The sequence below is a fragment of the Polypterus senegalus genome, chromosome 3 (genome assembly GCF_016835505.1).
Source record: "Polypterus senegalus isolate Bchr_013 chromosome 3, ASM1683550v1, whole genome shotgun sequence".
Taxonomy (NCBI): Eukaryota; Metazoa; Chordata; class Cladistia; order Polypteriformes; family Polypteridae; genus Polypterus; species Polypterus senegalus.
This window is the reverse complement of record NC_053156.1, coordinates 12,780,664-12,795,950: the sequence shown is the minus strand read 5'-3', so window position 1 is coordinate 12,795,950 and position 15,287 is coordinate 12,780,664. Positions and strand designations below refer to the sequence as shown.

Here is a 15,287-nt window from a genome sequence, read left to right as displayed (position 1 = left end):
GGAATGATGACCTGTGTGTGTGAGGCGTCAATTTTAAATCAAGTGATTACTTTATTATAATATTCATTCAAAAACACCCGCCTACCCGTCCAGACCACCCACCCCAAATATTAAGGGTCCATTCAGCTCTGCTCCACAGAATGATCGCTCTCTCCACACTCAAAGCGGATGAAGTCCAGCACCCGGACGGCTTTCTCCTGGACATACTGGCCAACAGTCCGGCTGGGGTCCGGGAGAAAGGACTGGACCATCATCCTCGTCTCCGTTTCCCCACAGGGCAGATCATCCAGGCATCCCAGGAAGGAGGGGGCCTCACCCACCACGTGCTGCCCAAGGCGGCGGCCCACCTCCACCAGCTGCTCGGCGTCGCGACCTTCCTTACTGCGGCAGACCACCAGAGCAGCATACTTCCCAAACGACGTCCCATCTAGGGAGGGGTCATCGATAGGCAGGGCGCCATGGACGTAAGAGCCTATGTGGAAGTCGGGGGGCACTGCCAGTAATGCGGCTCTCTTCAGTGCCAGGTTCTCCCCCAGCTTTCCTACAAAGAGTGAACAAATGAATGAATGGATGAGCCGCGAGACTGTAAAGGGAGATGGAAGTGCAGGAACATCCCACCCAACTCACCAATCGCCAGTGCCAACTTGTTGGCCAGGGGAGCCCCATCCGACGCCGACTTTAGCTGCCCCAGGTCTTCACCATTGAGGACGCTCTGAAAGAGAAGACGTGTTGAAAAGTGGCTGCATTAAGGCTGGCAGATAAGAAGCACCGACAGGGCCGTCTGTCTCAAAGGCACTATAGGCCCCCCCGGGCAAAGCAGTGCATTAAGACCACCAACCTACACAAACCACTCAGCAAGGTGCATCTCAATCAATTAGAATCTCATCGCAAAGTTCACTTATTTCAGGAATTCAAAAAGTTAGTCAGTCATTGTCCGACCCGCGATATCCTAACACAGGGCGCAAGGCAGGAACAAACCCTGGGCAGGGTGCCAGCCCACCGCAGGGCACACACACGCACACCTGACCTGCATGACACGGGGAGAACATGCAAACTCCACGAAGGGAGGACCCGGGAAGTGAACCCTGGTCTCCATACCGCGAGGCAGCAGCGCTAACCCCTGCGCCACCGTGCCGCCCAATTCAAAAAGTGAAACTCGCATATTCTATCGATTCCTTACACACCACACAGAGTGATCTGTTTCAAGCGTTTATTTCTTTTCATTTTGCTGATTACGGCCTACAGGTAATGAAAACTCAAAATTCAGAGTCTCATGAGAATTAGAGAGAAGCTTGTGGAAGGCGACCTGAGACGTTTGGCTCAAGTGAAACAATTTAAAGGCGATGCGACCAAATATTAATAAAGTGTGATCTGGTCAACAAAAAGTGAAATGCTGGGAAAAAAATGGACGTCTTACACGACAGGCCAAACTGAAAGTTTATTAGGGTAAAATCTGTGTGGGGGGCTTAGAAAGAATTCACCCAAAGTGGATGGAAACGTTCGTCTTCAGCTGTAGCTTTTGATTCTTATTCAAGTTTGTCTCATGTAAATAAACACTTTTTTTTATCATTTCCCCTTCTTTCAACATAAAAGAGAATGAAATCATCATTAGGACCACCGGCTTCAACCCCTTCAAGGAGATGGCAGACCCCCTTCCCTGCCTCATGGATTCTCCTTTCGCTTTCTTTCCGAATGCAACACACTTGTGATCAGAACGCCGAACCCCCAGTGTTGGCGCTCCTTGTCCCACCTTTTGACAAAATCCGATTACTTTTTAGTTTTTGGGCGCAATTAAAGTGTTGTGTCGGTTCAAAATGTAAAGCACACGGAGCTGCTGCCACATGCAACACGCGTCTGCTCTGCTTTGCCATCCTTGGACGTGAATTAAGATGAAGTCCGCCTTTGTATTGCATTTTAAACGGATAGGAAAACGGAGTCCCGCAGTGAAAAGCAATCAATCGTTTAGGCTTTTAATTACGACACGAGAAACCCGTGCCAAAGTCACACATCCCGCCTGCACGTGTGTTGCATTTCAGCGTAGTCGACATTTCATTTTAGCACAAATGACTTTCTGTAGTGGAAAGGTAAAGGAGAAGAACAAGAGGAGGCGAGTCTGGGCGGAGAGCAGCGAAGAGCGGGGATTCGAAACAGCAGCTCCAAATCACGTGGGGGGCGGCTCTGGGGGCATTAAAGGAGAAGTTCAGCTACTCTGAAGGCAAAGCCGTTTCTTCACAAACTTGGTATTTACCCATTGGCCAAGCAAAATCGTGTTCCAAATATCAGGCCCACGCTGGCACTTTACAGCGGAGACAATGAAGCGCCACCCGAAAATAAGAGCCTAACAATTCACCAGACGCGTCCCCTTTGAGTTTCAATAAAAGGAAACGTGCCTTCCGTGTTGGTTTGCGACAACAAAACGGATCTGGAAAATAATCGTTTCATCACATGTCTCTGGTATTGTTTTTCTCGAAGGTAAGGACACGTTTTATACTCGATGGTGTGAGCTCTCACCTAAATACGGGCGTCAATCAAAGCAAAACCAACCGCAGTTAACTGAATGAACAGTTCAGTGGGATTGTGAGAGGAAAACACACCATGGAGGGGTGAATGAGACAACTAAAGGCTGAGCTCCTTTATAGAAAACGCACGACCATTTCAAGTGGCATAAGCACATATCAATATATAAATATAAATAAATAAATAAATATTGTGAAGGACACAAGGGGATCGCGCCCTGTTGGGTAGTCTGGGAGAGCAGGGGACCAAGAAAAGGGCAAACCATTCCCCGGGACATGAAAGGAGAGCAACCCTGGGTTACATCTGAGCCACGTGCATGGGGCTGCAACGCTCAAGCCTGTTGGGTCACGTGGCCACCATCAGAGCTGTGGTCTGCAGCACTTCCACCTCAATTGGGAGTGCTGCCAGAGGAGGAGCCGGATTTCAAATGCACCACTTCCGGTTGGGACTTAATTGAGGAACACCTGGAGCACTTCCGGGTGAGGTATAAAAGGGGCTGCCTCACTCCAATCGGGAGACGGAGTCGGGTGGAAGAGGACAGAGCTTGCAGGAGAGGAGAGGAGAGGAGAGGAGTGGAGGCAGTGAAGAAAAAAAGGAAAAGAAAAAGATTTGAGTTATTGGGAAGATCTGAGGAAAAAAAAAAGGAAAAATCAACCGTGTGTGTTTTGGGGACTTTCTGAGTCCGTCTGTCTGTGTCCGGTGGTCAAACTCCACAAAATGACATATATAATAAATATATATAATAGAGATATATCTATCTATATCTCAACCTATATATCTCTATCTATCTCTATATTGTCAGTAAAAGTAAAGAATTACACATAGGAAGTAAAAATATTAGGTTTGAATACACAATGGGCGGTTGGAAAATCGAGAGTACACCTTATGAGAAGGATTTAGGAGTCATAGTGGACTCCAAGCTATCAACTTCCCAACAGTGTTCAGAAGCCATTAAGAATGCTAACAGAATGTTAGGTTATATAGCGCCTTGATGTGTGGAGTACAAGTCACAGGAGGTTCTGCTCAACCTTTATAATGCACTGGTGAGGCCTCATCTTGAGTACTGTGTGCAGTTTTGGTCTCCAGGCTACAAAAAGGACATAGCAGCACTAGAAAAGGTCCAGAGAAGAGCGACTAGGCTGATTCCAGGTCTACAGGGGTTGAATTATGAGGAAAGATTAAAAGAGCTGAGCCTTTACAGTTTAAGCAAAAGAAGATTAAGAGGTGACGTGATTGAAGTGTTTAAAATTATGAAGGGAATTAGTACAGTGGATCGAGACTTGTATTTTAAAATGAGCTCATCAAGAACACGGGGACACAGTTGGAAACTTGTTAAGGGTAAATTTCGCACAAACATTAGGAAGTTTTTCTTTACACAAAGAACGATAGACACTTGGAATAAGCGACCAAGTAGTGTGGTGAACAGTAAGACGTTAGGGACTTTCAAAACTCGACTTGATGTTTTGTTGGAGGAAACAAGTGGATAGGACTGGCCAGCTTTGTTGGGCTGAATGGCCTGTTCTCGTCTCGAGTCTTCTAATGTTCTAAATATCTAACTCTATCTCTATAGCTATCTATTTATATCTATCTCTCTATCTATATATCTATATACATCTATCTATCTATCTATCTATCTATCTATACAGTATCTATATATATATATCTATATCTATCTATCTATATCTCTATCTCTGTATATCTATCTATTTATATCTATCTATTTATGTATCTATATCTATATATATGTATCTATATCTATATCTATCTATCTCTATCTATTTATATCTAAATCTCTATCTATTGCTATCTATTTATGTATCTATATATACACATCTATCTATCTATATATCTCTATCTATCTATCTATCTATCTTATAGTGCCTTTCACATCTATCTATCTATCATATAGTGCCTTTCACATCTATCTATCTATCTATCTCTCTATCTATTATATAGTGTCTTTCATATCTATCTATCTATCATATAGTGCCTTTCACATCTATCTATCAATCATATAGTGCCTTTCACATCTATCTATCTATCATATAGTGCCTTTCACATCTATCTATCTATCTATCTATCTATCATATAGTGCCTTTCACATCTATCTATCAATCATATAGTGCCTTTCACATCTATCTATCTATTATATAGTGTCTTTCATATCTATCTATCTATCTATATCTCTCTCTATATATATCTCTATCTATCTATCTATCTATTATATAGTGTCTTTCACATCTATCTATCTATCCTCACCTGTACTGCCCTCCTCTAGACTAAGGGTGGTTAATGTCGGTCCTGGAGGGCCGCAGTGGCTGCAGGTTTTCATTCCAACCCAATTGCTTAATTACAAACCAATCCTTGCCAGTCTCAGACCTTATTTAATTTTATGGCTTGTTAGTCTGCAAAGAACTGTAAGGTTGTTAAATTGTAGATTTGTTCCTTTCCGAGGATATCATCCAAGTGAGTCAAAGCCTAAAATGGATCATTTTCAGTCTGTCACATTTTCTGTGACGTGTTTTATTAAGCCAAACCACGCATGCTGAACACACACCGATGTAAATGGAAACAAGCGAGATGGAGAACTGTTGGCTGCTTTGTCATTTACATCTTACTGCTAATAAGGAGCCATTAAAACAGTGAGTGCAGCTGTTTAAGATTGAGGGTGGGGGACCTTAACAAGGGAGACCACTAAAGTGAAGCATCAAAATGGCACTTGAGCAGTAAGTGCTTCTTCATCAGCAGTAATTGACTTCTCATTAAGAAAGTGCGTGGGAACAAAAACCTGCAGCCACTGAGGCCCTCCAGGACCGACTTTGCCCACTTTGTCAGCTTTAGGGCCGGATGAAGCCGTTTAGAGGCCCTAAGCACTTAAAACATTTTGGTGCCCCCATATATACCTAATTCAAATGATAAGCAATAATAAACCGTAAAATAAAATTTTGCTTTCCAAAGTGAAACAAACCTTAGAGTAAGACAGAAAATAATGTTAATCTTGCAGTTTTTTGCACCATATGGCCTCATGGTAAAGGCGGCAATGGAAAATGTCTGTGGTGCCCTCCTTCCCTTTATGCCCTCTGCATGTGCTAAATTGGCTTAATGGTTAATCCAGCCCTGGTCTCTCTTAGGGTGTACTCACAACAGGCCCATTTGTTCCGTACTGTGCCCAAGTGCGATTGCCCCTCCTGACTACCCCCAAACAGCCCCCCACCCTACTGTCCTGCACTCGCATTGTCCTTAACATCCTGGGCCCGGCACAGTTTCGTCATCACCATGTGACTTTGTGTAAAGCCAAAACAAGATCCGAACAGGGGGTGACAGCAGGCCTGTCCAAATGATGTTTGTGGTTGTTTTGGAGTCGTGTAGGGCAGGATGACGCTCTACCCTCTTAGAGACTTATGGAGTGTGCAGCGCAGTGGTTTGCTGTTAATCGTGCTGCACGTACGAGAAGACTTTTACGGAGACAAATGATGTCCAGGGAGGAATGGCTGAGAATCCCACCATCTGACTTGTCGCATCATTGACGTCATGACAGTTTTCGGTGCCCAGGCAGGTTCAGCGATCGCACTGTTCCCGAATCCTACTGAACTGTACCTGGGCACACCTCTTCCAAGCGGTCCAGGGCATGGTACGGAGCGATCAAGCTAGTCAAACAAACTAGATGTTTGCGGGGTTTACTGTCAGACAAACGTGCAAATAGCCAGTGTGAGCGCACCCCAAGTCCCGTTACGATGGTCCATTTCCGTCGTAGAAGTAAATCAGTGTAGATGTGTGAGATGCCTAAGGTTAGCGGCACAGACCTGAAAACAGACCCACCACAGGTTAGAAGAAGATGGCGTGAGCTTCAGCCGTTCCGACGAGAATGTGTGCACGTGACCGATGGGTGACTTGATTAGAGAGGCCAATCGTACATTAGCGAGAGTGTTAGGGCGAACAAGTGCAAATACTCAAACAACAGAGCTAACTCGTGCGTACTACACAGCACTCACTGTCGACTGACCAAAGTTGGCACAAAATAAAATTAGATGAAGCGACACATCCTCTGACACGAAATCTAACCTCAATAATCGTAATATCGCCCAGCCCGTCCAATGATCCTGTATTACCAGAGACAATCCCGCTTACCTTTGTGTAGCAGGGTCGGCTACTTTGCCTCCTCTGGAGATGAAGAGCCATCATTGCCAGCGCGGCTTCCTTTACCAGCTGCTGGAATGTGATGTTCCGAGCCACGAAGTCCGTCTCACAGTTCACCTGTAATAAAGGAAGGCAGGGGTTTACTCATCGATATCGACTGACCATGACACGATGCGCCTCACCTCCCATCAGACTCTGCTCTAACCTCCACCATGACGGCAGCCTTGTCACCCAACAGGAGGCCAATGAGCCCCTCAGAGGTCTTCCTTCCCTTCAGCTTGGATGCTTTGCTCCAGCCCTCCTTCTGTGCCTGTTCGTGTAACCAGCTCTCAGCCTGATGGACACAAAGAGCAAAGATGGATGGCAGTGAGAAGCCACACTGTGTTGACGATTCCGCAGCAGGGCGCCCACTGATCGGCCCCCTTGAGTACCTGTGCCATGTCGTTACTGAACTTCTCCAGGGCCTTTTTGCAGTTGATGAATGAATATCCCGTGGCTTTGCGCATCTTGACCAGCAAGGCCTTGTCCACCGTAAGGCGTGGAGCACCTGAATGGAACGCACACCCTGCATGGACCTGTGGAGACAGTAGGGGGCACACTTCACCTTCTGTTTATCGCTTCTTTTCAGACATTCTGACCAGAACCCGAGTGATGGACATACAGAACCGTCTGGCCTCCTCTCACGCCCTCTTACCCACCAGTACGAAGACCAACAACAAGCTAGGCCACACAAACGCCCCTGACGCGCCCACTGGGAGCAGCGCCCGCCCTATCGGGGTCAAGTCAACAGACATGTTTACAAGGACTGTGTTGCGACTAGGCAGAAAGTCCAGCCCGCTGCTGTTTAAGCTTCAATAACAACCCCCCCCCACCCACCTGAGGCTGCAAGCAATAACAGCCCCCCGATATTGAGATCACCTGCGCTTCAAGGTTCTGACAATAAACTCGCCCGCCTCCTCCTCTTCACACTGCCCACCTGAGGGTCCAATGGTTAGTGTTTGAAACCCATTCAAAAAATTCAGAAGCCCCCTTCATAGAACGGCCCATCCTACACTCCAATAGCAGCCTCCTCTCCACTGCCGGGCCACCTGAACAGCTCATAATAGAAACCAACACCCCAACCCACCAGCACCGTCACAAAGAGCGGGCATGGGGTCTTAGCAGCACACACAAGTAATTCTGAGAGGATGGGGGTGGGCAGGGCCATCTGAACAACATTATAGGCCCCCTGGGCAAAGCGGTGCACTGGTGCCCCTGTCTACACAGCCACTCAGCAAGGCACAATATACATAGATTGGCATTGGGCCCCTATGTTTGTGGGGGCAACTGCCCAGTGTGCCCATGTGTTAAGACGGCCTTGGGGATGGGTAGAAACTTGGGGAGTGAAGGTGGAATAGAAACATGGGGGTGAGGAGGGAGAGAAACTTGGGGGGTTAGGGTGGGTAGAAATATGGGGGTGAGGAGGGAATAGAAACTTGGGGTGGGGGAATAGAAACTTGGGGGGTTAGGGTGGGTAGAAATATGGGGGTGGGGGATAGAAACTTGGTGGGTGAGAAGGAAAAGAAGCTTGGGGTGAGGGTGGGTAGAAATATGGGGGTGGGGGGTAGAAACTTGGGGGGTGAGGGTGGAATAGAAACATGGGGTGAGAAGGAAAAGAAACTTGGGGTGAGGGTGGGTAGAAATATGGGGGGTGTGGGGGGATAGAAATATGGGGGTGAGGAGGGAATAGAAACTTGGGGGTTAGGGTGGGTAGAAACATGGGGTGGGGGGAGATAGAAACATGGAGGGTGAGGGGGAAATTAAAAATTTGGGGGTGAGAAGGAAAAGAAATATGGGGTGTGGGGGGATAGAAACTTGGGGGGTGAGGGTGAGTTGAAATATGGGAGGTGAGGGGGGATAGAAATATGGGGGTGATGAGGAAAAGAAACTTGGGGGTGAGGGGGGGATAGAAATTTGGGAAGTGGGGGGGTAGGGTGTGGCTAGTTATGAAAACAACAAACTGAAAGAGAAGCTCAAGAGGCCGACTTGCACCTGTCCATAGGGCAGAGAGACAAATGCCCCACAAGGAACACAGAGACCGGATCATGCTAATGTACTGCAGACAGACAGGCAGACTCCTAATCCGCAGGTTCAAGCAGAGAGACTCTTATCAGATCCCATAAATTCAGTTTGAACTCAAAGACCTGGGTAAACCCACAAGGGAGAGGTGGGCAACCACAAAGAGGCTGACGGACAAAATCTCCACAAGAATCACAGATTAAGACTGACACACATAAATCCACAAAGGACGGACAGACAAATACCTACAGGAAACAGACCGGCAGACTCGTAATCCCCAGCGTACACCGAGGCAGACTCTTATCAGAGCCCAAAAGCTCAGTCTGATTCCATAAGCCTGGGTAAACACACAAGGGACCGGTGGACACCTAGAAGAAGACTGACAATCAACATTTCTGCGAGGAACAGAGAGAGTGGTGGACCATGCAAATGCACTGGAGACACAAAGACAGAGAGATACCCCCAGGGTACAGGCAGGCAGACTCTTATCAGACCCCATAAACTCAGTTTGAACTCAAAGACCTGGGTAAACCCACAAGGCAGAGGGGGCCAACCAGGAGGACGACGGTCAAAATCTTCTTAAGGAACACAGAGAAAGACTCACGCAGGTGCACAGGAGACTGACAGACAGACAGAGGTGCACAAAAGACACACAGGCAGACAGATATCTACAGACCAGCAGAATCATAATGCTCAGCTTCAAGGAGGCAGACTCATATCAGAGCCGACAAACTCGGTTTGATTCCATAAACCTGGTAAACACATGAGGGACAGCCAGAAGGAGACTGACAATCAAAATCTCTGCAAGGAACAGAGAGTGGATCATGCAAATGACTTGGGGACAGACAGATAGACAGATATCTATAGACAAGCAGAATCCAAATCCTCAAACTCAAACTGACAGACTCATATCAGAGCTGATAAACTCGGTTTGAACCCGAAGACCTGGGAAAACACATGAGGGACAGGGGGACAGCCAGAAGGAGAGTGACAGACAAAATCTATGCAAGGAATGGAGACAAAGGCTCATAGAAGTACATGGGAGACGGACACACATTAGGACATTCTAGACGAGAACAGGCCATTCAGCCCACCAAACCGCGCCAGTCCTATCCACTTATGTCTTCCAAAAAAAACATCAAGTGGAGTTTTGGAAGTCCCTAAAGTCCTCCTTTCCACCACACTTCTTGGTCGCTTATTCCAAGTGTCTATATATAAACCCATCAAGGACATATACCTACAGGAAACAGACCGGCAGACTTGTAATCCACAGCGTACACCTGAGGCAGACTCTTATGAGAGCCCAAAAGCTCAGTTTGATTCCATAAACCTGGGTAAACACACAAGGGACAGGCAGACACCCAGAAGAACACTGGCAATCAAAACCTCTGCAAGGAACAGACAGACTGGACCATGCAAATGACATGGGGACAGATAGATAGGCAGACAGACAGATACCCCCAGTTTACAGGCAGACAGACTCTTATCAGACCCCATAAACTCAGTTTGAACTCAAAGACCTGGGTAAACCCACAAGGGAGAGGTGGACAACCAGAAGAAGGATGACAGTCAGAATCTTCTTAAAGAACACAGAGAAAGTACACAGGAGACTGACTGACAGACAGAGATACACAAAGGGCAGACAGACAGATATCTACAGACAAGCAGACTCCTAATCCTCAGATTCAAGCAGGCAGACTCATATCAGAGCCGACAAACTCGGTTTGAACCCGAAGACCTGGATAAACACATGAGGGACAGGGGAGCAGCCAGAAGGAGACTGACAGACAAAGTCTATGCAAGGAACGGAGACAAAGGCTCATACAAGTACAAAGGAGACGGACACACATAAACCCACCAAGGACTGATGCCTACAGGAAACAGACAGGCAAACTTATAATTCAGTGGGTACAACTAGGCAGACTCTTATCAGAACCCAAAGGCTCAGTTTTGATTCCAAACACCTGGACTGGTGGACACCCAGAAGAAGACCGACAATCAAAATCTCTGCAAGGAACAGAGAGACTGGAAAATGCAAATGAGAGGAGGCACAAAAACAGAGAGACAGAGTCCTCCAAGGTGCAGGCAGGCAGACTCTTATTAGGGCCCATAAGCTCAGTTTGACCTTAAAGACCTGGGCAAAACCACAAGGGACAGGTAGTCAACCAGAAGAAACAATCAAAATCTCAATAAGGAAGAGAGACTGACATTTAACAAATGCATAGGAGACTGACAGACAGAGTTGCACAAAGGACAGACAGATACCCAGGGGAAACAGACAAGCAGACTCCTAATCCCCAGGTTCAAGTAGGCAAACTCATAAACTCGGTTTGAACCAGAAGACCTGGCATGTGGGCCAGGGGGACGGCCAGAAGGAATGGAGAGGAAGGCTCATACAAGTGCACTGGAGACATGTGACAAACTCCTGCCGGACCCCATAAACTCAGTCAGAACTTAAAGAAGGACTCCGGTGTGCCCATGAGGGACAGATGGAGAAATGTCCACAGAAGGTAAACACGCAGACTCATACAAACCCACAAAAGAGATGATGATCCACCAAGGTGCACATAATAAAGCCCAAGGGTGGCAGATAGAAACCTCCTCAAAGGCCAGGAGACCTGATTCTGATAACCTTGAGAGACAAAGACAGAGAAATCCACGGGGGCTGACTGGCAGATTATCACCCACAAGAGACATCCACGGACGGCACGCAGTCTCGTAAGTGGGGTTAGGCAGACAGGAAGGTTCTCAAGTGTCCACAGGGTCCTACGTGACAGAGGAATTCCAGTCAAAGCCCACCGAACAGCAAAATAAAATAAAAGCAGAATGAGAGAGACTCAAACTTTCAGGACCGACTGACAAACGCCCAGGAGGCTGAATGACAGTCTCATATGGTCGACGGGACTTGATGGGGAACGGGGAGACACACTCGCGTATGATCACGAAGGACTCAAAATCATAAAGGATCAGTAGATGGGGTCATCGAAGCTGCCGAGCCATGTGGAGCTCCACGTACGAGACATAAAGTTAAAGGAAGAAAAGAAACAAGGCAAAGGACACTCCCGTCCTCAAGGACAGAATAAAAAAAAAAGACGGACAGTCACAGAGGAGTGCGACTGTGAGGAGCTCACCTTGCCCACAGCACCTCTGACCCCGAGCAACACACGGTGCACACACTGCATGGCTTCCGTTGATGTCCGTGCCGCAAGACTAGATGAGTGTCATTGACAAATACGAGCTGTGTACGGCGAGCCAGAAGGTTCAGTCCAAGCGCGGCGGGCGGGCAGTTCCAGTGCGCATGCGTACATCATGCAGCCCGTGACGTAACAGCGAGCGAGAGAGCGAGAGAGAGAGAGAGAGAGAGAGAGAGAGAGAGAGAGTCAGTCTGGCGCCGCCGCTTGTTTTTCGCTTCGGCAGCCTGGCCGAGGGGCCGGAGTCCAGTAAGGGAACAACAGGGCGAGGCCACACAGAAAGGGAGGCGTTTCGGTGAGCAGACGGGGTCGGGATAAACAAGGGGGTATTTCAGTGCACCGCGGGCACGCGCAAGTTTGAAGTCGTGAACTATCGGATTAAGAAGCAGTGGGGATGTGATGGTGCAGGACGCACAACAGAGTAATGGAGTTCACCTTGGGAATGGGCGTAAGCAGGGATTCATTATTAAAGAAAAGACTCGGGTTAGGTCGATTTTGTTTTGTTTTTTTAGGAGATGCGCATTTTAACAAAACCACTTTGCCATTGTTGCCCATCAGTCTACACTAAGTAACCCATTATGACAAACTGCAACGTTTTCTGAAAGGTTTGCAAACCAAGTACAAATCAAAAACTGAAATCTCTAATTTATCTTAGTGTTCAGACCCTTGATTTAATACTTTGTGGAAGCCCACTTTGGCAGCTCGGAGTCATTCTTGTTAAGTCTCTACAAGGTTTGCACACCTGGATTTGGGCAGTTTATCCCATTTTTCCTGGCAGATCCTCTCAAACTGTCGTTTCAGGGCTCTCCATGCACATCCTCTGGGTTTTAAGTCTGGGCCATTTAAGGATGTTCTGAGACGTGTCCCAAAGGCACTCCGGCGTTGTCTTTGCTGTATGCTTCAGGTCATGGAACCGTCATCCCAGTCTGAGGACCCCAGGACCCCCTGCCCCTCTGTGTTTGGCTGCATTTATCCTTCCCTCAGTATGACAATACTGCCACCACTGTAGGGATGGTGTTAGGTAGCTGGTGAGCAGTGCCCGGTCTACATCAGACATCGTGTTTGGAGTTCTGTCCAAAGAGTTCAGTTTTGTCTTATCTGACCAGATGACTTTTTCCTTCTGCTCTCAGAGTACAAGCGGGTGGTCAAATGCCATTTACTCAATAGTGGCTTCTGTCCTGCCACTGTACCATAAATGCCTGACTGATGGATTGCTGGTGAGATGGTTGTCCTTCCAGCATGTTCTTCCGTTTTAGCCGAGGACTTATGAAACTCTTCTAGAGAGACCATTGGCTTCTTGGTCCCCTCACTAATTAAGGCCCTTCTTGCCTGGCTACTCAGTTTGGCCGGGTGGTCAACTCTAGGGAGAGTCCTATTTGTTCCAAACTTCTTCTGTTTTACAATTCTTGAGGCCCACTGTGCTCCTGGAAACACTCCAACCTTTACAAATGGTTTGACCCCCTTGCCCTGATCTTTGCCTCATCACAATTTGATCGTGGTGGTCTACAGAGAGTGCCTTGAACTTCATGGCTTGGTTTCTGTGCTCACTAGCAGTGTGAATTGTTGGACCTTCTATGCTCAGTTTCATGTTATGTTGTCCACTCAATTCACTTTGCCACAGGCTGACTCCACTTAAGTTCTGGAAACATCTCAAGGAGAATTAAAGCAAACAGGAGCCACCTGAGCACACAGCAAAAGGGTCGGAATACTTCTAAGAATGAGAGATTTACAGTTGTGTAATAAATTTGTAACCCTTTCAGAAAACACGTTGTCACTTTGTCGTTATGGGTTATTGAGTGCAGATCGATGAGCAAAAGTCATTAAAAGTAAAAAAAAAAACGAAATATCCCATTGATGATTGAACCTTTGGTTTGGCCAACAGTGCATCCCATTCTATTGATCATCCGTGAGATATTCGGAGTCCTTCTGTGGTCAGTTCAATTGATTGAAAGGCACACACTTCTCTCTCTAGAAAGACCACCAGTTGAGCAAACCAACCAACGCCAAGTCGTGAGGTTGAAGAAACTGCCTACAGAACTTTGAGATGGGATTGTGTTGAAGGCTGCAGAGTTGAAGATTCCTGAGTACAGTGGCTGCCATCATTCTTAAATGGAGGAAGCTGGGATCAAGCACAAATCTCCCTGGAACTGGCCACCCCACCAAACTGAGCAATCAGGAGAGAAGGACCTTAGTGAAAGAGGTGACCAAGAACCTGATGGTCACTCTGTCTGAGCTCCAGAGAGCCTGTGTACAGATGGCATTGAGTGCCTCCTTGATGGAACACAACAGCACCTGCTCCGAGAACGCAAGAACATAAGAAATGTGACAAAGAAGAGGAGACCACTCAGTCTGTTTGCCGCTTGTTTGTTTGGCTAAGAGCTCAACTGGCCCAATGTTTAATGCAGATCCTTCTAAAAAGTTCTCAAGGTTTGTGATTCAATTCCATGTCTTGGTAGTTTGTTCATTCATCCAGCCTTGTCCAATCAATGGCCACTCAAGCATTTAGCCACACCCAGCCTGCTGACACTCAAGCATAGCCCCGTGCATTTGACTTTGACTCAAGTGTCTAACCCCGCCCAAACTGCTGCCACTCAAGCATCTAAACCCCGCCCAAACTGCTGCCACTCAAGCATCTAACCCCGCCCAAACTGCTTGCACTCAAGCATCTAACCCCGCCCAAAGTGCTACCACTCAAGTGTCTAGCCCTGCCTAATCAAGCCCAGAGCTCAGATGCCCCATCTCTCATCCACATCCTTCTTTGAGGTGGTCAAGGATTCTGCTGCAATTCCATGGCTCGGTAGTTTATTCATTCATCTGGCCCCGCCCTTATCAGCTGCCAGTCAAGCAGCTAGCCTCATCCAGTCAGCTGCCACTCAAGCAGCTGGCCCCATTCCAATCAGCTGAGATTGAAGTGTCTAGCCCCGCCCAGGCTTCTGCCACTCAAGTGTTTATTCCCATGCGACACTGTGACAATGAGAGCCAATTTGTCACTTGTTTGTTTAGCAAATAGCTAAGCTGTCCTAGTATCTCATCCAGACACTTGTTAAAGGTTTCTGCTTCAAATGCATGTCTCGGTAGCCCCGCTTAATCCACTTTCAATCAAGCATTTAGCCACACCCAGCCTGCTGACACTCAAGCATATAGCCCCACCCATTGAGACTCAAGTGTCTAACCCCGCCCAAACTGCTGTCACTCAAGTGTCTAGCCCTGCCTAGTTTAGCCAAGAGCTCAGCTGCCTCATTTCTTATCCACATCCTTCTTAGAGGTGGTCAAGGTTTCTGCTGCAATTCCAAGGCTCAGTTAATTATTTATTCATCTAATCCCGCCCTTATCAGCTGCCACTCAAGCATTCAGCCCATTCCAATCAGAGCCCCGTCCAAGCTT

At 47.3% G+C, this 15,287-nt stretch overlaps 1 protein-coding gene across 1 annotated transcript; it reads right to left on the bottom strand.

Moving 5' to 3' along the window:
• Nucleotides 1-27: 27 nt before the first annotated feature.
• On the bottom strand, nucleotides 28-11,977 carry tsfm (Ts translation elongation factor, mitochondrial). The gene is made up of 6 exons (XM_039746639.1): nucleotides 11,844-11,977; nucleotides 7,086-7,229; nucleotides 6,860-6,988; nucleotides 6,646-6,771; nucleotides 628-712; nucleotides 28-541 (listed from the first exon to the last, which is right to left on the bottom strand). The coding sequence occupies exons 1-6, from the start codon at nucleotides 11,892-11,894 to the stop codon at nucleotides 123-125; spliced, it is 954 nt and encodes a 317-aa protein (XP_039602573.1). The 5' UTR covers nucleotides 11,895-11,977; the 3' UTR covers nucleotides 28-122.
• Between the last annotated feature and the right edge of the window lie 3,310 nt (nucleotides 11,978-15,287).